At 37.4% G+C, this 25,526-nt stretch overlaps 1 protein-coding gene across 13 annotated transcripts in view; it reads left to right on the top strand.

Moving 5' to 3' along the window:
- Positions 1-25,526, top strand: part of LOC111562847 (teneurin-3) — a 391,758-nt gene that overhangs the window by 181,551 nt on the left and 184,681 nt on the right. For 8 of the 13 annotated variants that reach the window (XM_055010067.1, XM_055010068.1, XM_055010071.1 and 5 more), the window contains one exon: positions 6,353-6,532. The exons of the other annotated variants lie outside the window; for them this stretch is intronic. In XM_055010067.1, coding sequence (XP_054866042.1) covers positions 6,353-6,532 — 180 coding nt within the window. The remainder of the gene's footprint in view (positions 1-6,352; positions 6,533-25,526) is intronic. 13 annotated transcript variants of the gene reach the window in all.

The following is a 25,526-nucleotide window of genomic DNA, read 5'->3' as shown; positions in this document are numbered from 1 at the left end:
TTGAACAAATGATTCAACACATAAACACATACTTAAACACAGTGATTTGATACGCACATAAAAAGCAAAAGTGTTTTTTTTTTTGTTGTTGTAATGGTTAAAATAGTGCCTAATTTAATGTGGTTTATTTTGTGTTTGTAGAATATTAATGAAATACTTAAAAGAAGTTGACGTGTAAGTATTCACTGACATTGCAGTAAGACCCCAACTCTTGCTCTTGAGCTGAACATGAATACAATATCTGTAAACTTCACACAGGCAAGTTGGACACCTCAGACACTTTTAGATGTCCAGTAGTTTGTTTGTTTATTTACCTGACACCAACTTAATGTGTTGGCTTCATGTCTGAATAAACACTGACAACTTTTTCATAAAAGTCATGGTGACAGTCTTGCTAAGTTGGACCTCGTAACAGTTCCATATCGCTTTAAACACAACACAGTTCTAAACTGCATGTATTTGCATTAATGTAAAGCTTTTTTTTTTTTTTTTTTTTTACATTTCAGCACCAGCATTAGTCCTAAAACACTCCAGAGAGCAAGCAACACAGTTTGCATTCCAAAATCAAAGCCACCTATCTTTGCTGTACAATTTGCTGTGCAATTCTGCATCTGTACAAACTGCAATGTTGATAAAATTACAACTTTGCTGCAATGATCTCATAATAGGCCAGATTTTTGAGACTTAGCATAAATATCTAGAATCCAAATTTGAACAAATTTTTCCCAACAACACACGACACATATTATTATCTCCAAAGAGTTGTGGGCATTTTTGCATGTGAAACAGAGGTAACTTCATTAAATTAAATTGTTATATATTACAGAAATGTGATCAATGTGTATCTAACAACAGGTGAGCTGTCACAGAGTCACAGTTTATCAGCTGCTGTTAAATCATTTGTTATATACCAGCTTCAGGTTTAGTCTTTTGTTTATTAGTGCATTATTATGCATTATATATCACATGATGTACTGTCCAGGCTCACATGTATGACAGATGTTTCACTTGTACTGTGTTTCTCTCCATCACTGTCTGAGGGCATGTCTGAATGAACCTTAGAGGAGCTTGAAAAAGAAAAATGACCTATGAATGACAGAATGCCCTCACTTTGACAGATTAATGAAACAAACAAAGGGGCTTTCGTTTCCTGTATATGTCTGTTCTTGGTCTTCCTTACCTTTACTACAACTCTGAAGATGCATTTCACCAAGGAACATTCAACCACTATTCTTAAAATCGGAGCTAAAGTAAAATCTACTGCTAAAATCAGCTCCAGTTTAAATGATAAAATGTCAGTGTCAGTTTCGATCCAAATTGGTTAAACTGCAGTTACAAAGTGTTTTGAATTCCCTTCTATTCTGAGTTGTGCCTCTAAATGGCTTCCTCTCCATAGAAACACCTTATTTCTCCTAGACAAAACTGAAATAGTTAAATGTGTTCCTGTTTTCAGTACACCTGGGAAAGAAGATTATTTTTTGCTGCCTGACCCATCCCTGCTATGAGATATGTCGATACATCCCGCATTCACTGTGTCTAATCTTGGGGCAGATGGATAGAAACCTTTAAAAATAAATCTTATGTGGGATTTAGAAGTAGAGAGTCAGACTAGTTGAAAAGTGGCTATATACTGGGATAAGTTGAAGTTGACAGTTACAGTTTTGAAAAATGTGGTCATTGATTGCATTTTGCATCACAGCAATGAAGCGTCATCCACAACATATGTCCATGGTGACTGTTTGGACTGAGCGGAGAGTTTTGGACAAGTGAACTCAGTGCTCAGTATTGAGAAATGCATCTTACCAATTGTAAAAATGTGACTGAAATGTGTTTATTTTATAATTATGCATCCTTATAAATGCGAATGTGCATCTGTGTGTGTGTGTGTGCGTGCGTGCGTGCGTGCGTGCGTGCGTGCGTGCGTGTGTGTGTGTGTGTGTGTGTGTGTGTGTGTGTGTGTGTGTGTGTGTGTGCCCTTAAGGCAGTATTGGCTGATTTGGACAGCAGAGAGTAGACAAGACTCGGATCTGAATCCAAGCCCTTTGGCACAGTGCACTTTGCAGCAACAAACCAGAAAATGATGGTTTTATTACCTGCTCTCTGACATACCACACACACAAACACACAGGCAGAAAAAAACACACAGCAATACATCTTTCATGTACTTTGTGATTAGATGGACACTAATATCCCAATTTCTCTTTTCTTGAAGAGACTACACCCTGGTGGAGACCTTGAAAAGCTAAATATGTAGCCCCTTAGTCTGGGAATGCTTTTTTGTTTGCCTTGTTTTTTGACAACAACATATACTAATCTTATTCACTCTCAGGCTAAAAAGCCCCTGACAGTACTTTTTTTTTTTCTTTGGTTTTCATTTCAGTGAGAGGAAACCTCTGTCTGCATACATGCTGTATTAAACACACTATGTACCAATGAGTTTGATGATCCCGTGTTGACATGCAATTAATACACCCATTATTGTTTGTTCCATCAAAGTAACACTGATTAGCAGGTAGGATGACTGTCTGATGGGTCCATTCACCATATTAGGAGCAATAAGATACAGGGCTCCTTTATCGTTTAGTTGCACAAGCACGTAATATTGCTGCATCCAAAAGTTCTCACCTTGCCTTTTGGTGCTGAATAATGCATTTTTATTGTTCCCTCTTCCTGTTAAGTCCCATACATTGGTATTTTCTTAACACAATATGTAAATGATTGAACGGGGGGAAGAATGGTGCAGACAAATATTATGTTCTTTTTCATTAGGGCGGTCTAGGACTTACAGTTAGTCAAAGGTAGCTCTTCTTCGGCTATATTACAAGCATTATTATTTCTGATTTCTCACTGCTTCTGGTTGCTGCTGCCTGGTGCTGAAACACTGCGGGGAGGGGAGCTGCTCTGTCGGTCACGCATCTGTCATGGTACAGAGCAAGTTTCTTGTAGACATTGTGCCTTTCTAACAGTTCAGTTCACAATGTCAGCGCTCTGACAGCAAAAACTCTGTTCTCATCCATGCCTTGGTTGAGCTCTTTGCAATAAATGTACTGCACAGCGCTGGTCGTTTTATGATATTGCACTGTTCCCACTGGTTGACAGTTAGCTATGGTGGTGTGTGATGTGGCATGATCAATGCATACAGAGGCTCATGCAGTTTTGTTCACTGAAGTCAAAGTAGCTGTCCCCGATATACCTCACATACAAATGATCGATTGATACTACAATTTATAGATGTTACATTAATGCCTCACATGCATTTGTAGACACTAGCAATGCGGCAAAGCAAGGAGAAGCCTCTAGTCCCCATCCAAGTACTACAGGGCACAAAGTGGAAACCAAGTGACTTATCTTTCTAGCCAATCTGCCTAGAGATACACACATGCAAACTTGCAACATCCCAGGTGCAGCAGCGCAACTGAATGTCAGTTGTACCTGACAGATATTTTTATTGTATATGTGTCTTAGTAAAGGACAAATCTGATGGTATCAAGAATTAATAAATGCATTTCTTTTGAAATGTAGACTGTACCCATGCTTACTTCTGTTTGAAATAAACCGATGTGTTTGTCATGAAGAGATTTTCATTTTTGAATTAGAATATGCTTCAGACTCTTCAATCAATCAATCAATCAAACAATCAATCAATCAATCAAACAATCAAAATTTATTTGTAGAGCACTTTACAGCAACATAAAAGAAGACCAAAATGCTTTCCAACAGCATGATAAAACAAAGCAATACAATTTGGAGTACTATAAAACCATAGAACCCATAAAAAAAACAGAAAACCACGAAAACCATAAAACTATAAAACCATACCATTGGTTTGGTGTTCTTGGGCATAAAGGCCTCAGCTTCTCTCCTCCAAACACATTTCTGGTCATTGTGGCCAAATAAATAAATGTGTGTCTTATCTGAAGATGGAACTTCCTCCAGACAGGCTTTGTCCACGTGATCAGCAGAAAGCTTCAGTCGAGCCTTATTGTGGTGCTTCTCGAACAGAGGCTTCCTTTTCGTGCAGTAGGTTTGTACAGTAGCACTCAGCTCATGGTGATATAAAACACACTTGATTGTGGATACCGATGCCTGTGTTCCAGCAGCTTCTAATTAATTGCAGACATGTTTTTTGGCGATTGATGGTTGACTCTTGACCATCCTGACCAATTGTCTCTCAGCAGTAGATGATTTCATCCTCATCGTGGTAATGACACAATTGTGCTGTGCCCTTTATACTTGCAAACAGTGGTTTGTACAGATGATTTGGGGGTATGTAGCTGTTTTGAAATGGCTCCATGTCCTTTCCTGACACATTCAAGTCTGCTGAACTCCTCAGTCTTTCCCATTGTAGTGTTTGTGAGTCCAGTGACTGTATCAAATGTACCTTATTGGCTCAGAGGAGTCAGTAGCTGTAGTCAAAACTCAAAAGAATTTAAGAAACCATGCTACTTAACAAAAACAATCTGATAAACACAGCTTTCTGCTTCACCAAAACAATAATTCAAGCTGCTGTGTTTATATTTATGACACATCAGATGTTGTCATATTTCGTGACGACAGAAGAAAATGCATGTTTTTTTTTTGTTTTTTTTTTGTAACCAAGACTCATTGGTTTCAATGATTCCATCATAGCAAATTTAGAGTTAAAGAGTCATTGGTAACTGAAGGTTTCCATTATAATACATGGTCTTTATAAGTGTATGCAAGCTTTTGTCCACAATTGTAATTCTTGTATGGAAACCAGTTAAGATATTTTAGAGAGCTCAATCCAGGCTTCCCATAGACAACCATTGTAGAGCTGATTAGTTGTGCACAGATTGTTGTCAAAATCAGTGGATCGTATGGCTGTTTAATATTGCCTAAACTATTGCTTAACACTAATCCTATATTGTTCCTGTTTCCCTAGAAAAAGCAACCAGGTTTTTCCTTTCTTTTTTTTTTCTGTCCACATCACTCTAGGCAAGATTGTGGGGTTTGGGTACTTAATCGAAAATGCCACGTCCATGTGATTTTCTATCCCACTGAAAGAAACAAGCCAACAGGCATTCCAGTAAATAATTCACCAGAGACTCGTGTCATGTTATTTTGGATCTGCAGTAATGTAGTTTTAGCTCGAAACTGCAAAACTTTAAACAAATGTCAGTATGGGATATCCAGTGGATGGCTGGAGAGGGCAGTACTGGCTGTGTTTACAATTCCTCGAATCCGTGTATGTCTTTGTTCATACCTGTGAAAGCAACACATATCGACTGTATGATGTCTTTGACTGGAAAACCATTTTAGTTTGGCCATCTGTCCAAACAAAGAAATACTGTAGATTTATCTATGTGTTTCAAAGAGAATGGAACAGAGCTTAATAAAGGTGCACTGTTTTCAGCATTTCTATAAATGCTCAGCTAAACAAGATTGCAACTATTTTCCTGTAAACAAACTGACATTGATTTTGTATTTCAATTCCTCCCTTCTTGCTTGCAAATGTGAGAGATCAAGAGATTTAGAAAGAGACATAACGCATTTTTATCTGTACAGACACCCACCACAACAAATTCTGTTAATGAAATGTGGGGTTTTTTTTCTATCCCTTTGCTTTTCAGCAACTAATTACATTCTTTTGTGCCAGCACATTTGTATGGAATGCAAGCCTGGACAGAGTTATCAGTCTGAGCAAAACACACACAGACTACCAAACACAAACAGGCATATGCACAAAGAAAAAGCTGAACCATTTAGTATTCAGAAGTCACTAAATGCCAAGGTTACCGCATTGATACACAATTGATTTCGCACACACACACGCTTGTGAGTCTGGTCTCACACATTCACAGCATATAGTCATCTCTACCTGATAGTCAGACTGACCACAGTGCACAGATCATAGAGTTCAACAGCTCAGCTCAAGTCCTTGTTGAATCATGAAGCAGTGGTTGTGAAAATGCTTTGTGTATTTTCACCAGACTCTGTCTTTGAAATCTAGGAGGTTTGTGACTGTAGAATGAAGTGCACAAGACTGACATTTCCTGGAGACTGGACTTCCTTCAGGTACAGCAGTCAAAAACCCTGATGAAGTGGACACCCCAAAGACTGGAGTTAATAGTGTTTTTGTTGTTGTTGTTTTTTTTCACTTTAATGACAGCAGCTAAGACTGCTGGGTGCTCTATTTAACTCAACTCAGGAACGGTTACTCTAACTTCATCAGTCTAATGCCACAATGTTCACACCATCAGGAAACATTACCATACCTCATTTTGCAGTCTTTTTTGTTCAGATTTCGGTTGCTGTTGATGTTGTTACTTTCATTCATTCTTCAAATTCATCATTCCTTTTTTTTCTCCTTTCTGGTTGTGTTCTTTCATAGGTTCTCCCATGCCCCCCCCTTCCTGTCCATCATCTGTCATTGACCAGTCACATCCACAGTCAGCTCATCTCCATGACAACCCACTGTTAGGTGACGCAGCTGAGCCAGACTCAGAAGAAGAGGAGGGGGAAGAACAGGAAGAGGAGTATGCAGCTCGATTGTACTTACCTGTAACACATGGTAAAAGGACTTTGATTGCTTCATTGGCAACCTTTTCGAATCTTTTTGTCTTTTTCTAAGCTGAATTGGAAATTTCTGCATTTGGCTTTATATTCAACCTGAAAATTTTAAACAGTGTCCTTAACCAGTAGTGGACAATGTTAACAATAAATAGCTGATTCACTGGTGAAATTAAAAATATTTCAGATTAGTTTCTCTGTACTGATGAACCCATTTTTAACTAGTGACCCCTAATGTTCACTGCTAATTCTTCTTGGTTACATCTCAGAATTTTTTAGGATGGAATCGTAGAAACTCATGTGTCTTTGCCACAAACAATCATGGACTTTGGTTCTTTCATAGATTTTTTTTATAGATCTTCTGGAAATGTGACAAAATCAAACAGAGAAAAAATATATATACAGCAGTGCTAATATTTGTTGAAATGTCACTTTTAAGGACATTCTTACCTCAACTAGGCACTTGTGGTAGCCGTCCTCAAGCTTCTGGCAAACTTCTAGTTGTGTCTTTGACTCCTCTTGACAAAACTGGTGAAGTTAAACTAAATTTGTTGGCTTTCTGATAGACCTGTTTCTTTATTACAGTCCACATGTTCTTGATGAGGTTTAAGTCAGGACTTTGGGGAAATCAGTCTAAAACCTTAATTCTGACTTAGCCATTTCTTTAGCATTTTGATGCGTGTTTGGAGATATTGTCTGGTCAGAACACTAAATTTCATCCAAGATCCAATCTTCTGGCTGATGATTTTAGATTTTCCACCATTATGTTTGAGAGCAGGTATAGGGTTCTTGACATTAACGACCTTACCTTTTTAATTTCAAGCAAATTTCTGATCATTGTGGCCAAATAATTAAATTTTTATTCCATTTGACACATACCTTTCCTCCAGATGTCCTTTTCTTTGTCCATGTGATCAGCAGCAAACTTCAGTCGAGCTTTAAGGTGGTATTTCTGGAAAAGAAAGACTTTCTTCTTGCACAGCAACCTCTCAGCTCATGGCAATGTAAAACACACTTGACTGTGGACAGTAATGCCGATGTTCCAGCAGCTTCTAATGCATTGCAGACCTGCTTTGTAGTGACTGTTGGTTATCTCTTGACTGTCATGACCACTTGTCTTTCAGCAGCAGACAATAGTTTGTGTTTTCTTCCTGATGGTGGTAGTGATACAACTGTACTACGCACCTGATACAGATAATTTTGAGATCTGTAGCTGCTTTGAAATGGCTCCAAGTGACTTTCCTGATTCATTTAAGTCAGTGACTTGCTTTGCCCTAACTCACCCTATTTAAATTGCCTCAGTGGAGTCAGTAACTGTCATCAATCTTTACCACTCATGAGAAGTTAAGAGGCCATGCCACTCAGGAAATTTGATTTGGACAGCATTCTACATCACCAAACTAATTCAGGTTGTTATATGTGCATTTTGATATGCCAGATTTTGTCATAAATCCATGAGATCTATAATAAATCTATGAAAGCATCAGAATGCATAACTTTTTCTCATGACAAAGACGCATGGGTTTCAATGATTCAATCGTAGAAAATTCAGTTATTCAAGTTATTAAAAATTCAAGACTGTGATGATATACACGGTCTTTATAACTGTATGTAAACTTCTATTCAATAGGGCTGGACTTGAATATCCGAATATTTGGTCCCGACGGTGGTATCTGGATATTAATTTTGAGATCCTAATAATAATAATAATAATAATAATAATAATAATAATAATAATAATAATAATAATAATAATAGTAATAATCCGAGTATTGTTTTTAACAGAGAATATTTCCATTGGGTGGCATTATCCATCTTTGGGTTTGGCTGTCTTAAGTGAGATCAGATTGTTTGTATTTATCCTTCTTAGGTGAGCTGAATTCATTCTCTAATAGACTCCACCATATGAGCTATAGCTGTTTTTTCATGTTGCGTACTAATAATTATTGCAGAGTTTGCTCATGACACTTGGCAAGGTAAGCATAGTATGACGGTTTAATTGACTCCAAGTTTACTCAAATGGCTATTGTCAAAAGTTCTGCGAGTTTTGGTGGGAGTAACATCATTTTCTCTATGTCAGTGATGGTTTCTCCCTTTATGTTTTATTTCTTGTTTGCTTTCCATCCCTCCCTTCCTTTCATGCCAGCCACTGTGCCTTATCACATAAAATCCAAAAACTTTATTTGCTGTCAGAGAGCACATGACAAATTTGAATATAAAAGAGACCAATTAGGTTTGGGAATTCCAAAGAAATTAAATGAGGAATATATTGCTATATTCTTGTTTGACTGTTTGGGAAAAAATATGTGACACATTTGAAGGGGGAACATTTTTGAAAAGTCTTCAGAAATTCAAAACAACTGTTCAAAAATGATCTGTTTTGGCTACATCCACCATAACTAGGGGTCTATTACAGCCACCTCTGCACTTGAAGCCTTGTTCACTGTTTTCAAATGTTCCTGACATTGAGCCTAGTAATGTTATAACAGCTTTCCCCTACTGTATAATACACACTCAGTATGATTGAACAAGTCATTGTTTAGACATGTATTGAATATAAATAATAAGGCTGTCCTGAGCTACCAGGGTCAGATATTCTGCAAGACCCAAATGAACACATTTTCCATTTTTCATGAAAAACTTTATTTCTTTTATTGACCGATATTTAGTGAAAGATTTGTTTGTGATTGTATTTCTTAGCATAAAGGTGTGGATGGTCTCAGGATTGAGCTTAAAATCCAGTCACAGCAGTTAAGATTTGGTTTAGACCAGAGTTTGAAGGAATAGAGAATTGTTTTGCCAGGCTATCAGGCTGCTGTTAAGCAAATCATGATGGAAACTGAGCAAAAAAAACCCAAAAGAAAAACAGTTGGAACTCAGGCTTGACCCATATTTTGGAGTGTTAGTAGAGTTTAATCAAAACTCAAAAATCAAATCAAACTCACTACTCGAATCACTTTGGTTTGGACAGCAACCCTCTAAACAGGAAGTTTGAGGCCCATGTCATTTCTATTCTGCCATCACAACTATTCTGCCAAACTAAATTAACGCAAATAATATGCATACTATTTTTTTTTTCATTTTCACATTTTCATTTCAGCAATGGACATACCAAAACTAGACTGCAGCCATCATTATAATCACGGTCAAACCATAAAAACCTATTTGACTAGAATTCAGGATCTGCTCTGTTTGCTATAAGACCTGCACTCGGTATCTCTCCACATGGCAAATGTTAGGCTGCAAGTTGAGGATGAAGCCTTAGTCTGGCTGTTTGAACCGCTGGGGCCACAGGGGCTGAGTGTAGTTCAGATCAGAGTGCTGATCTGAGACCAGTTTGCCTTTGGAGGGTTACAAACACAGACGTTGTGCTATGTTGGCTGGCCAGTGACCCTGGATCAGTGTAGTTTGCAGTTTGATAGGAAACAGACTTTTATGGTTTGAAGAAAGGAACTAGGTTGCAGCAACCACAATTAGAGTCAGACTACATCAGGAAAAGGCACATGGAAGGGAGAAAAAGAGAGGGAGGAGATTTGGAAGGATAGAGTGAGAAAAGGAAAGAGTGCTGCATGGAGTGATGAAAAGAGAGAGATAGACAGACGTCTGCTCATATATACATTGCCATCTAAATATAATCAGAAGCAGAACTGAAACAGTGTCTTGGAATGGCTAAAAGGTTGTGCATGTGTGCGTTTGTGGATATGTGTGTGGTCCACTTTTCCCAAAGTAGTCCCAGTCTGACCTAACCATCCGATGTTCAGCCAAACATCTAAAATATCACTCTCACCACTTCCTGCTCTTTTTAGACATGCTTTTTTTCTTTATTTGCTCATATCACTCCCTAGCCTTTCCTACAGTTCTTTTTTTTTTCTTTGCACCACTGGTTTTGTTGGAAGTTAAGCACTGTGGCAAAGTAAAGAGAGGCCCTTAGTTTACATTTTCCTGAACATGAAGACACATATACACACTAATGCAGAAAACATTTTTAACTCCCTGTTTACAGGAGAAAGAAGGAGGAAAAAAAATACGAATGTGAGAATAGGTGAGAGATATTTTTACTGGCTGTTTACAAGGACAACTGAGTGCTGTATGAAGTGTCAGAGACAGTCGAAATAGTACCTTTTCAGTTCACGAAAGCCAATTCCTGAGAGTCTGGGTTTCAAGGTAGAAGCCACAGACTTTATAAGGCAAAGAGATATTCTATACAAGGCCCATGCATGATAACTACTAAGACAGTCAAATACATGCAACATTTATGGGTGACAGAGGATGTAGTTTACAAGCCTAATTAGTGCTGGAACATCAAGTTCACATAAAGCATTTTGTTTGACTCCATACGCCATATTTTTTTATGACGTACTGGGACAGACATAGTAAATGTTGCTTGGCAGTGCTGTATCAGAGGCACAAAAGTGTGCCTTGCATGAGTGCCAGTTCTGAGAGACCATAAACCAACCACTACTTACTCGCCTGTTTAGACCAAGTCAATGGCTGATGAATGAAAACACAATCATGTGGTGCAGTGATGCAGACCTAGATTGACTGTAAACATTACATAAACCAAGTGGTGTTTGCAGAAGTGAGGAAGACGATCTAAGCCACTCAACACACTCTGACAAAAACATAATGAGTCTGAATAGATTTTAAAGTTAGACTACCATAGAGAATAGTACACTAACTCCATCATTACTAGCATAAGAGCTGCCACAATAATGTTGGTATTCATTGTTGCATTGTTTAATCCAATAACTTGAAATAGCTTGAATTTTGACAGATCTTGACAATTGACGATCCTCCAACACTTGCTGCATTGTCTTTGTGTCCCTCTGATGTTATCACATGGTAGAATCATATGCCAAGACAACACACACACACACACACACACACACACACACACACACACACACACACACACACACGTTTATTAATGCACACAGAATAGATAATTTAAATAAATGACAAATCCATCTCTTGCCCAAACATTCATAGTAACTACTGGATGTTAGAAAACATCTGTTGACTAATACTTGTTTAATAAGACATTTAGAAAGGTTGTCTGGTGACGCTATGCATATTGCACACACTGCTGCAAATACTTTTAGAGCCACAAACATAAACAGAGTTTGGAGATTTTCAAAGTAAGTAAAACTAGTCAATAGTTATGTATATATATTCTTACTGTGTACACTTAATAGTAAAAGACATGTATAAAGAGATACATACATACATAGCTAAGTAGATGAACATCTATAGAAATCCAGAAGAACCAGCAGTTGTCAACAATACAGTCTGCATTCCACTTCACCTGTTTTTACAGCATTTTATTTGTTATAATAATACCAAGAGGCTGTGTTGTTAGTCTTTAAAATACATAGGCACCTCATGCACACACAGCAAAGAGGCTGCAGATAAAACCGTTTTAACTACTACAGTCTGTGAAATGATCCATGGGTAGATGGATGGGTGTTAGTATATGTAGTTATCATAAAGCTCATATCAGCAGTGTTAAAAAAAAAAAAAAAAAAAAAGAATGAGTGTGAGAGCGGCTACAGTAAATTGTCAAAAAGCAACTTTCATTTACCTTTCCAGAAAGAAAAATAATCACTTATTGTGGACGAAAAGCCTTCAGTTGCACATAAACCCTTTCCTCATTGACTACATTTACATGCATCTGATTATTGTTAAAAACTAAATATTGTTGAAGCAAGACAAACACTGAGTCAGTATCCATGAGCTTTTCTGTAAACCTAATGTGGACTAGTAATTTACAATTTAATATTAGTATAGTTTAGCATGGTACAGTGTCATTTAAGATATTTTAAATAGTGGTTTGAAGTTTATCGGTAATATAACTCATATTTTTCATCAACATATATATTAAAGACATCTCTTCAACAAATGTAACTACAAAACATAAGTCCAGTAGTACAACTTATGTGCCTTTGTCATAAAAAAAAGAAGAAGAAGACAACAAAACAACCATCATGCACTTTGGTTCTTTCATAGATTTATTACAAGTCTTTTGGAAATGTGACAAAATCTGCTGGGTGAGAAGTAGACATACAGCCATACTAATATTTGATAAACATCTCCTGGCCAGTTTCACCTGCACATGATGAAAACATGTAAATATTGGATGTGTAGAAAAAAAAAAAAAGATATACACCACCATTCAAAAGTTTGAGGTCACCCAGACAATTTCATGTTTTGCATGAAAACTCACATTTGTATTCACATGTTGCATAACTGCACAAGGGTTTTCTAATCATCAATTAGCCTTTCAACACCATTAGCTAACACAATGTAGCATTAGAACACAGGAGTGATGGTTGCTGGAAATGTTCCTCTGTACCCCTATGTGGATATTCCATTAAAAGTCAGCTGTTTCCAGCTAGAATAGTCATTTACCACATTAACAATGTCTAGACTGGATTTCTGATTCATTTTATGTTATCTTCATTGAAAAAAAAAGCTTTTCTTTCAAAAATAAAGACATTTCTAAACTTTTGAATGACAGCATAAATATTAAATGGCTATATGCTAGAAATCTGAAAAAAATAGAATCAAAGAATAGAATAGAATAGCCACTTTTTTGTCAACCAGAACATACACTAGTTGGTGCACATCGTGACTGAAATTTCGGTGCAAAAAGCTCGCCATCATACTGATATATAGGCTACAGATATGCATGGTCTTTACAAGTGTATGTAAACTTTTGTTCACAACTCTATGTGGATGGTGAGAAACGGACGAGGAGGATGATGCTGTGCTAGGTGTGAGCAGAATTTGACATTTTTCTATTCACATCTCCATGGAGAGGGGCGCCTGCTGAGTTCTGAGCTGAGGTGTTTATCTGCCAGTCTCTCAATCATACGCATGCACTCGTAAACTTTTGCTTTTTTTTCTCTTTTTTTATTACTTGCAGGCTGAACAATGAGCATATTTCTCCCTCAGGGTGTAACACAGGATGGGATATTGTACCTTTTTTTCATCCACACAGGTGCCTCAGGGTGCTGATGTGTTGGTGTGAAGGACAAAAAATTATTCACTTTGACAGAAATTCTCCCAGTGGATCATAAACAAGATTGCTAAATTGCTGTTGATAGTGACCGTGACAGTGAAGCTCCTAGACAACTAGAGACACAGTTTTAGGTCTGAATTTGGGTGGGTATATAAGAGATCTTAGTGTTCTTGTTTTGGTTGAAAATCGAATATCCAACCACCCTTGAAATGTGTGTCAGTCTCTCAGAATGAAAATGGTTATCTGTGTTACTTTGCCACAATATCATAGGTGGATAGCATACCCTTTCTGGATCAGAACTCTGTTGGAAAAGTAGTGTTTTGACATCCTTAGGGCTAATCCATGTCAATTCAACCCATGTTTTGTTGTTATTGTTGTTTTTTTATGATGGAACATCAATCAATATAATTGACTGATTCTAAATATATCAAGTTAACACCAGTTTTGGAGCAAAAGAATCTTTTCCGAAAATAAACTGTATATTCACAGTTGTGAAGAGCTTTTCTAAATTTATCTAAAAATACCAATTCTATTTGATTACATCGCTTCATAGTGTGTTGCTTTATATTTATTCATAGCTTAAATGTAATAACAACCAGTTCACATTTCCCTTATCTTGATGAAAGACGGAAATTAGCCTTTTTGAAGCCCTCTTCTGTCAGTGGCTGCAATTTGATGAATAGTTTCCCAGTGGTTCAACTATTTAGAGTTGCTCTGTTATATATGTCTTTCTCCAAGAAAAAGAAAAAAGGCAATAAAAATGTCAAAGTAAAATTATTATTAAATAATTACGCTATTTAAGCTATTTAACCTGATGTCAGGAAACCTATTGCATTTTGACAAGTAAATTGCACACTATTGCAAATAGTAAAATATTACTGCTTGAGACAAATGTGTGATATCTTTGATATTGACAGCTTAAAGTGTCAAAAAAAAACCTTGACTGACAAAATAAGTAAATATTATATATATATATATATATATATATATATATATATATATATATATATATATATATATATATATATATTCAAACAGACCCTTGTTACAGTGTAGGGAAACTTTCAAAACAATCAAAAGTGGCGAATTTCTGACTGCTTTATAGCCATCAGTAAGCTTCTTCTTTTTTTTTTTTTTTTTTTTTTTAAGATTTTTTCATTATTTTTTTTTTTTTTTTTTTTTTTTTTTTAGAGGAAATCACGTGAAGTATTTGGAGAGAATTTATCAGAACCAGAATTGTCACCAGCTGACAACTCCAATTTAAAGAAAAATAAACCTTTTTTTTTTTTTAAACCCAAAAAATTTATGACGTTCTGAGACTTAATAAGTTAAACGTAAAATTTCAAGCAAGCCCAAGATTGACTCTGTGAATTGTTTTAACCCAGCAGTGGCATTTGTTTTAAAGCAAGCAAGCAAAGATGGCGGTATAGCTGGCCACTCTTCCACACAAACAGTTTGTGTTTTTCCTCCTGAGAGTGAAAAGACGCCAAAAACCCTCCACCGTCCAGCCTTTAGATGCCTTAGTAGACGCCAAGGCAATCAGCTCAGAGCGGAAAAAGCAACATAAAAAAGACAAGTTTCTTTGCAAACGGCAGGATGACGCCAAGCCTTATTGACAACGTCTATACTGAAAGCAAAAGGGAGGTCAGACTGAGGCGGGGAGAGAAACACGAATAACACTTAGTGCTTTTTACTTTGGGACCAAATAGGCAATTCTCCTCAACACCAGAACTAATCAATGAGCCATTGAATGGAAGAGAGGAAAGGGAGAGAGGGAGAGAGAGAGAGAGAGAGAGAGAGGAAGGAAGACATATTTTTCAACATCAGATCAAATCAATGATGGTGATAGGAAGCAGGGATGAAGAGAAGAAAGAAAGAAAGAAAGAAAGAAAGGGACCTTCTTGACATGAAAATAAATCAAGGAGATTTAAATAAAATGAGAGAGTGGGGTCAAACTGCAGGGAAAATATTTGATGGGAGAAGAGAAGAGAAGGGAAGGGAAGGGAAGAGAAGAGAAGAGAAGAGAAGAGAAGGGAAGGGAAGAGAAGAGAAGAGAAGAGAAGAGAAGAGAAGAGAAGAGAAGAGAAGAGAAGAGAAGAGAAGAGAAGAGAAGAGAAGAGAAGAGAAGAGAAGGGAAGAGAAGAGAAGAGAAGAGAAGAGAAGAGAAGAGAAGAGAAGAGAGTCAATCATTGATGAGGCTAATGAACCTCAGGCTAGTGGCTGGTGGCTGGGATTTAAGTCTCAAACACACACACGTAGAAAAAGACCACAAACACACCGTTCACGTCTGAGGATGATTGCAGAATGGAGTCACTTAAGTAAATCAAAATGCTGTAGCAGGCTCCATACGTGGAGACAGGGAGACAGAGAGAGGCAGACGAAGAAATGGAGGGGGAGAGTTAGAGTGAAGAGAAACAGTGTACTGTCCTCACTATGAAAGAGACACAGAGGAACTGTGGAACTATGCTGTACCACATTTGTGTCATTCATTTTGTTCCGTGTTTTGTCTTTGATTTGTCCTCAAGCACCTTTTTTTTTTAAAAAAATTCTGTTACTCTCAGTCACATTAATTCCATTTTCTCTGAGTCTGTAATAGCTGGTGTTTAGACTTTGTGATGACACAAATCGACAACCCATATTGTTTTTAATGTAGAAATGTAGCATACGTACACTGCTGTTCAAACGTTTGGGGTCACTTAGAAATGTCCTTATTTTTGAAAGAAATGCAGTTTTTGTTTTCAAAGAAGATAACACTAAATGAATCAGAAATACAGTGTAGACATTGTTATTGTGGTAAATGACTATTCTAGCTGGAAACAGCTGATTTTTAATGGAATATCTCCATAGGGGTACAGAGGAACATTTCCAGCAACCATCACTCCTGTGTTCTAATGCTACATTGTGTTAGCTAATGGTGTTGAAAGGCTAATTGATGATTAGAAAACCCTTGTGCAGTTATGATAGTACATGAATAAATGTGTGAGTTTTCATGGAAAACATGAAATTGTCTGGGTGACCCCAAACTTCTGAATGTTGGTGTGTAAAATGACGAAACTAATATGATTTTTAGAAAATTACTTTCTTACTTTGCATGACGAAGCAATGATGTAAATGAAATCAAGAATGAACACTTTTGCTGACCATGTCTGTGTAGATTCTCAGTGCTTTACTAGAAAGCAGCTGGATGTCTTCTAAGGTTCTTGTTAAGATATCTCACCTCTTCCAAAATGCTTCCTTAGTTCAACTGAGGAAGTCATGTGGAAATTCTGCAACATTATTTGTTGCACCATGATATTTCAAGACAGATATGCTGCATTCCACAAATTAGTCAATCCTGCAAATTAATGTCCCACTTGCATTCTTGATGTATTTTCCTTATGGTTTTAAAGAGTTTTATACATTACATAGTCTTTCATGGTGCCCATTTTTAAACACCTTCATCCACAGTGAATGGATTAGTGGTTTATGACCACAGACTGGGCACAGAGATATTAATTTAAACACATCTGTGGCATAATTAGAGAACTTATGTAAGCATGCACTGGATAAACACCGGTAGTGGATGAAATAGGCTTTAACCGTACGCTTAACCATCTTGACACTGAATGTGCCAGTTAAAAATGTCATCTGAGCCAGAATAAATGAAACCACGTTGGGCTTGTCTGGGTTGTCAATAGTGTGTAAGATTCACCAGAATAGTTCTCAGTATTCAAATTACTCCTTGAACATTGAAAATAATAAGAGAAGAAAGCAAGTCAAGACCTTTTTTGTCAACACCATTAAAGATTCTTATCATTGTTGCTCTTAAAAATGTAGTCCTGACTCACACATTGAAAGCAGCTGTGGGGTAATTGTGCACAGGGCACTGTTTTGATTCTCATAGACTGAATGTGATTGTTTTTAATGCAGTCCTTTATTTTCTTCTGATAATTTGCCAACAGGTAGTTCATCCTAAATGACAGCGTTCTGCATTGGCATCCAAATTTACCCTTTAAAATGTTCAGTTTAAAGAAGCCCCAGTCTCCGGTGTTCTCTAGTGGTAGTATGGCTTAGGCATTTGACACTGCTTGGTTTAGATTAGTGACACACTGTGTCACACTGAAGTCTCCAGTGGACAAATCTGTTGATGTCAGTGCATAGGCAACGACAGCGTCACTTTAATATTCTACATTTCTACTGATCTCAGTATTAAAATGTTAAAACGAATTTCTACACTACCGTTCAAACTGTTGGGGTCACTTACAAAAGTCCTTATTTTTGAAAGAAAAGCAGTTTTTGTTTTCAATGAAGATAACATTAAATGGATCAGAAATACAGTCTAGACATTATGAATGTGGTAAATGACTATTCTAGCAGGAAACGACTGATTTTTAATAGAATATCTATAGTATCTATGGTAGATACAGTACAGAGGCCCATTTCCAGCAACCATCACTCCTGTGTTCTAATGCTACATTGTGTTAGCTAATGGTGTTGAAAGGCTAATTGATGATTAGAAAACCCTTGTACAGTTATGTTAGCATGAATAAAAGTGTGAGTTTTCATGGAAAGCATGAAATTGCCTGGGTGACCCCAAACTTTTGAACGATGGTGTATGTGTTACACGTAATGTGTGTCGTGTCGTGTACAGTTACAGTGGCGGTGTTGTTAGAAGGAGGGTTGGGGATGTTCCTCAGCCTGGCCATGTGAGCGTATAAGACTGTAAAACTTGGCAGGTGGCAGAAGAGAGAAGATGCTGTGGCCGAGTTGGGTCAGGTTCTCTACATTTCTTCCAGCGTTCGAAGCTTTGAGCCAGTGTTGATATGAGCTATTCTGATGATGCGCTGGAGGGCCTTCCTGCTGTCAGAGCTGTAGCCAGAACACTATGCCATAATGCAGTATGTGATGATGGAGTCTGTGGCACAACTGTCAGAGCTGACCAGCAGCTGGGAGTCGGGCTTTCTTCCTCTGTTTGTGTCTGCTGGTGAGAAAAAGACACAGGTGTGTGTTGAGGCCAATGTTGCTTAGTTTCATGGCCGCTTGTTGTGCATTAAGACAAGTAGCTCAAAGCACTATATACCTATTGGGTTCAAGAGGTGTTGCTGAGACTCAGTTGTATTGGAGCACTTGTGTCATCCGATACTGATTTTGAGACAGTGTTGGGAGAGTAGAAAGGGGAACGTGATGTAGATATGAAAACAAAGAGTGGGACATAGCTTCAGAAAGTCATGAGGACAGAAGACATATAAAAGAGTAAAACAACGAAAGCAAAGGAAGACCCAGTGGCTTAGAGGAACACAGTCTTCCCTATTAATGACTTGGCCAGAGCGAGAGAGTTAAAGAAATGATAGAGGAACAGGGACAGGGAGGGGGGCACAGAGAGCTGACTTGGCAGGAGAAAATGAATGAGAGAATCAGGCTGAGAGAGAGAGAGAGAGAGAGAGAGAGAAGGGAGGGTGGATGAGGGGTCAATGCATTGGTGCTACAATAAGAAGAGAGAAATGTGGAGGACTGATGAGAGGCTCTGAAAAGGCTGCAGCTGCCGATACTAAAGAAGTGAGTGGAAGAGACGGCGAGGAAGCAAGAGAGAGGGTCAGATTAAGAGGATGGCAGGAGTAAGAAGGAAATTATGGGAAAGGATGGAGATACAGGACGGAGGGACGCCAAGTTTGGAAGAGGATGAAAGGAAGCTAGTTTGTCCAGCTTAGTTTATTCAGAAGAAAAGACAGCGGTAGTTTACAGTTTACTTCCTTTGTTCTATCAATCTCTTTTCTTTGTCACCATCGCTTTCCTGATCATCAATAAGTCTCTTCCCTGCCATTGCTTCTCTATTGTCAACCACATTAGCTTTATTGGCAGAGTGAGTCACATTACCAGAGTAGTGCAGCACCTGAGAAGGTTCATGTTGCACAAATAGGAGTCTCTAATTTAAGTGATATCATAATGGGGCTTCAGTGCTCTCCTTAACTTGACCATACAAGTGTTTTTTTTTTTTTCCCCCGTTTCATTTTAGCTGATTAAGTGCATATATTCCATCCATCATCTATGCTCCGCATCATCATCATTGGGGTCGCGAGGGGCTGGAGTCTATCCCAGCTGACTTAGGGTGAAGGCAGGGGACACCATGCACAGATCACCAGTCTATCACACAGCTACACATACAGACAAAACAATCACACTCGTATTCACACCTACGGACAATTCAGTTACCAATTAACCTGAGCTTGTTTTTTGACTGTGGGAGGAAGCTGGAGAACCCAGAGAAAACCCACACATGCACAAGGAGAACATGCAAACTCCATGCAGAAAGATTCCAGGAAGGCAGGGGGTGTGAACCAGACATCTAGCTGCAAGGCGAAAGTGCTAACTACCAAGCCACTGTGCAGCTCAGTGCATATTATATACACTTAAATTTGATCAAACGTTCCATTTGCAAAGATTTGAAATGCGGTAGAAACATAATCCAACAGCTTCAATGTTACTGGGAATGCAAGGAGCACTTTGAACTACAAAACTGACTTGAAAAGTAGCAGGTTGCATTATTTTAGAAGGAAAGAAAGAAATTTATTTCTCCTATATCTACTCACTAAATAAATGACTATTGCAACTGAGTTACGTATTTTAGTGACACGTTTTTGACATGACAAAAAACTGTCTGATGAAAATGAAGTTTCCTTTGAAGCAAGCCCATTCCTAACAACGCGATTACGTTAATATTCACTTCACATTGGGGGGACACATTCTTAGCATCTTTATTCAGTTTATTAAATGAGGGCAAACTGTGTTTAAAAATACAAGACAGTAATAGAAAACATCTCTACAATATGTGTTACTGATTAATGCAAAAATTATGCCACAAAAGAACATTATGTCTTCATCCTGAGGGCATACTATCTCTTTCTTTTTTTTTTTTTTTTTTTGCTAAACTGGTATATAGGCTTAAATCTATGGTGTACCTACTTTTTTCTATGGCACTAAAAAACATGTAATCTAATTTTCTCATCATCTTTGCGTGGTGAAACTAGGAAAAAGGATGGGTAATCCTGATTTTCCGCTCTTTTGTACATAAACGTCATGGTCCATTAGACAGTAGTTAAGGCAACAAGTTTATCAAACACTCTTGACAGAGTTGAGAGACATTTAGGTGAAAATGTTGGATATTACTTAAAAACACAAGGGATAGGGATTGATAAATAACAGAAAAGTAGCTTTTCAGGATTGTGCTGAGAAACTTTAACCAATGAAACCTGTACACTACTACTGTAAATGTTTGTTTGTTAGAGTTTGAGGAAGACATAGAAGAAGTTCAGCTGTTATTAGCATAGCTGTGATTTTTTTTTCTTTATAGGTGTCAAATAATACTTTAATCCAGCTTAGTTTAAAAAAAAAAAAAAAACACCCATCACTTTAGCTGATCTTGCATATTGTGCCCTCCCTATCTACTCAAAACAGGATCTGCTCAATAGTAAAACATAGCCTACATTTAAGTCTACTAGTTTTGAATCATGGCTTTGTCACATAATAACCAGAAAACATCAACTGAGGTAGGCCTATCAGACTTCTTTGTCTGTGCAGGGAAATGTCTTCGGTTTCCAGAGAGATGTGGACTAAGTTAACGTCCTCCCCAGGACCGCTTGCATCTAAGAGGATTACTGTGATGTTAATGCTACCGTTAAAATGCTCTGAGTACGAACTGTCAGTCATGGCCGACCTGTTGCTGTAGAAACAGTGTGACATGCTGCCATTTCCTTCTCTTACGCTTCCTTTCCCCTTGTTTGCTGCATCCTATTATAGTTTTATTTCATGCCTTCTCTTCTTTTTTTTCTCTTCTGCTTTCACTTTGCCCTAATGCTTCCACGTGTGTCACTTTTTGTTTCTTTCTCCGGGTGTTTTCTTGCTGCCCCGCTTTCTCTCGGCATCTCTCTCTCTTTAAAAGGCGATGTGTATTGTCAGATGCAGCAGCCGTAAAAACACCAATTTTACAGCACAGGAATTCAGCAACAGGAGTCACTGGGGGAAAAGGTGAGAAAGAGTGTGCCATAACACTCACACAAGGCTGAAAAAACGCTGAAAAATTCCCATCACTGCTCCATGAAGGTTAAGTTAACATATTCAGATTAATTATTTTGCTTGCCTGTGGAAAATTATAATAATAATAAATAATAAAAAGAAACTGGGGAAATTGGAGAATTTTAATTCATAGCATGTTTGTCTTAAAAATGACTAGAATAGTTAATTGTTTATTCGAAGTAACAATTAATTTACTCTCGGTATGTTCAGCTCTATAGATCTGACAGATTTTTGGCAGCTGACTCCAAAATTTAAATCTATTCTTAAATCTAACTCCCAATAACAAAATAATCAAGTAGGGCATAGTTCAAACCCTTGATTCAATCACCTAAATGGACACATGATGAAAGTTTGTTATAAAGTGTTGAACATGCTTCAGTTTATTTTTTTTTCCTCCATTAAACTGACTGATGGAGTCATTTTTAATACATTGCTGCATCTACAGATGACCATATAAAAATATGCATATTATATGTAACGTAACATGCTACAGTGATGGATAAAAAAAACAGCTATATATGTTAGTGTGTTTAAGTCTACTATCATCATCTCTTTGGCGTGCTCCAGTTTTAGTTGGACTAATGTGAAAATATACGTCATTAAAAAATATGGTAGCAGATTTGGCGAATAGATGAGGATGACTGCAAGTTAAACAGTTAACTTTTAGTCTCCTTGAAAATGGGTACAGAATGTTAAAAATCAAGAGGGAAAAACATGCATTTGAAGTGATATTTTAGTGTATTTGTAATAAAGAGATCTGCCTTGTGGCCGTAGAATATAAATAATAATTTGCTGCCATTTGACAGAATCTTTCGAATTTTCTACCAGGACTAAAATCACTGTCCACGTCTTTTCCCATTCCAGAAGGGGTGATATTCATACACTGTAGAAAACACAAAGAGAGCTGGCTGGAATGGGTGATTGAGCATAGATAGTACAGGACTTTGACAGTTGGAGTGAATGTCCTTTGCTTTTGCTGTTTCATTAGCTTCAGTTTAACATTACTGTGTAATAGATGAACAATATCTGATGGAGCATTTCCATATGGGATACCATATAAGTGTGACATTCTGCTTCTTCTCTTCTCATATTGCCATCATCGTTACATCCAGTAATAACTACTATTTGTTGTTTTGGTGCAATTAGAGTTATTGTGGTTGTTGATTCTTGTAAATGTCACTTCATGTCTGTTTCAACAAGTGTAACTAGGCTTTGTCTGGTATTATCATACTTGTTATATAAATTGAATTTTGTCTTAGGTTTTGTTCCTACTTGAATAGCATCTTGACGTTCTGGCTCTCTGCTTTGAACATACACTATCATTCAAAAGTTTGGGGTCACTTAGAAATGTCCTTATTTTTTAAAGAAAGGGAATTTTTCAATGAAGATAACATTAAATGAATCAGAAATACAGTCTAGACATTGTTAATGTGGTAAATGACTATTCTAGCTGGAAACGGCTGATTTTTAATGGAATATCTACATAGCAGTACAGAGGAACATTTCCAGCAACCATCACTCCTGTGTTCTAATGCTACATTGTGTTACTTGATGATTACAAAACCCTTATGCAATTATGCTAGAACATGACTAAAGATGTGATTTTTCTTGGAAAACATGGAATTGTCTGGGTGACCCCAAACTTTTGAACAGTAATGTATCTGCTAATGTAGTATATTTTTAAGAGACAGGGTTGTTGTATGAAATCTTGTCAACAAATAACAACTTTAACTCATCATGTTTAGTGTTGTCAGCTGCTTCTTGAGTTAAAGCAATGTTGAGTTTCCCTTACATAGGAACCTGCAGGAACAAAGAGAAGTCAAAGTGATTTCTTTCAGAAGAACAGTCCTCTCAGGAAGCCATTCAGACAGAATCTTTGGCAGCTCATGTTGGGTGAACTGATGTGATCCTCAAATATTCTTGAGCTAAGAGTGGTCAAGAGGCTTAGACTCGTGTTTTCTGGAGAATACTGAATACTTGACCATTTGTCAGTGTGTGAACTTGTATATTTTCTGTGTACAATGAAGAGGAAGGTCTGTGTGCTGTTTGCATATTTACCTTTACTTTCTGTCACTTTGTGTTTTCAAGGTCTCGCTTTGAACTGTTCACAAGAATTCCTGTCAAAAGTGATTTTCTTTTTTGTTGTTCCACAAAAGGGTGAACCTCTTGTGCCACCGTTTTATCTCCTTAAACACTCAGCCCCCTTTCAGTAATTTGGCACTTAACTGTGAACATCTGGAGTGTAATAGCAGAGGCATGGTTTGTAGTATAAAACTAAAACCCTCCCACTGGAGATTCTCCACCTTCAAAACACCTTATCTCTGTCACTATCTTCTTTTTCCGCTTTTTTTTTTTTTTTTTCCCTATCGTTTTGCCTGGTGTGGGTCATTGAGCAAAGAGGGGCACTCTCCACCTACATGCCCCACAAAGGCTGCCCATGGCTGGGGAAAGAGGCCCTCCTCACTCCCCTCTTCTTGTTTGGAGTCCAGAGGTGGAATGAGTTTTCACGCTTCAAGAAACACGAGTCTTAACTCTTCTACTGACCTCTTTCACTATGTCGATGAGTCTTTTACTTTTTCCAGCATCTATTCTGTCCTCTCTTTTCTTTTTTCTCTTCTAAATCTCTCACTCCTGCCCTGTCTGCCTTTTCCTTTGTCTTTCTGTCTGCCTCAGCCTCTTGCTGTGTCTCTCCTCGAGGCCGTGTTGCTCTCCCTCCACCTCGCCTAAACTCCGCTGACCATTGTTGCTGCTTCTGAAACTTTTAATTGACTTCCTGTGTCATCTCCTGTTCTTTCTGTAACCTCTTTTCTTCTCTTCTTGTTCAATTTTCCATCAACAGTGATGGAGTTTAACACAAACCCTGACCTGAGCTTTAGTTGCTCGTCCTTTCTTATCTTGTTCAATGTATTTATTTTTACCATTGGTCCTTTCAACATCATTCTTTTTCATGTTGTGAACTTTTGACAAAACATTTAGCATTCAGGGTCTTTTGGTATATAACTCAACTACTGTTGTATGTTTGTGTTCAGTAGCATTTTTTGCTGGACTATTTTCTTCTATATTTCACTTTATTACTCATACATTCTACACTTTTAGCACTGTAATAATAAACCTCATGCTTACACCGAGAATTGAGTTATCCAGGATCTACTGTGACAAAGAAAAAGTAAAAACCCTGAAAAAAACACTATCAAAAACAATATCATGTAATAGCAAAACTTTTTTCTTTTTAAAAAAGTGTTTCATTTTTAATGCTTACTGATCAGAAAGGAAAACTGTAAATAAGACCTAGTTTGCCTGAAAGACTAGATTTTATCTATTATTCAGTTTCTTGCCAACATTTAACAATGCAACCTCAAATGCAAATCAGATAGCTTTATTCCTTGTACATGCACTGTATGTGCATGTACAAGGAATAAACTCAAGAAGCAGCTGACAACACTAAACATGATGAGTTAAAGTTGTTATTTGTAGACAAGGTTTCATACAACAACTCTGTCTCTTGAAAATATACTACATTAGCAAATATACTACTGTTCAAAAGTTTGGGGTTACCCAGACAATTTCATGTTTTCCATGAAAATGACACTTTTATTCATGTGCTAACATAATTACACAAGGGTTTTCTAATCAACAATTAGCCTTTCAACACCATTAGCTAACACAATGTAGCATTAGAACACAGGAGTGATGGTTGCTGGAAATGTTCCTCTGTACCTCTATGTAGATATTCCATTAAAAAATCAGTTGTTTCCAGCTAGAATAGTCATTTACCACATTAACAATGTGTAGACTGTATTTTTGATTCATTTAATGTTATCTTCATTGAAAAAAATGCTTTTCTTTCAAAAATAAGGACGTCTAAGTGACCCCAAACTTTTGAACAGTAGTGTATGAAAGCTTGACTGACCTATCCAAGCTGGAC

Source organism: Amphiprion ocellaris, chromosome 4 (assembly GCF_022539595.1).
Source record: "Amphiprion ocellaris isolate individual 3 ecotype Okinawa chromosome 4, ASM2253959v1, whole genome shotgun sequence".
Taxonomy (NCBI): Eukaryota; Metazoa; Chordata; class Actinopteri; family Pomacentridae; genus Amphiprion; species Amphiprion ocellaris.
The sequence above is the reverse complement of the archived record's forward strand: the minus strand, read 5'-3'. Positions and strand labels throughout refer to the sequence as shown.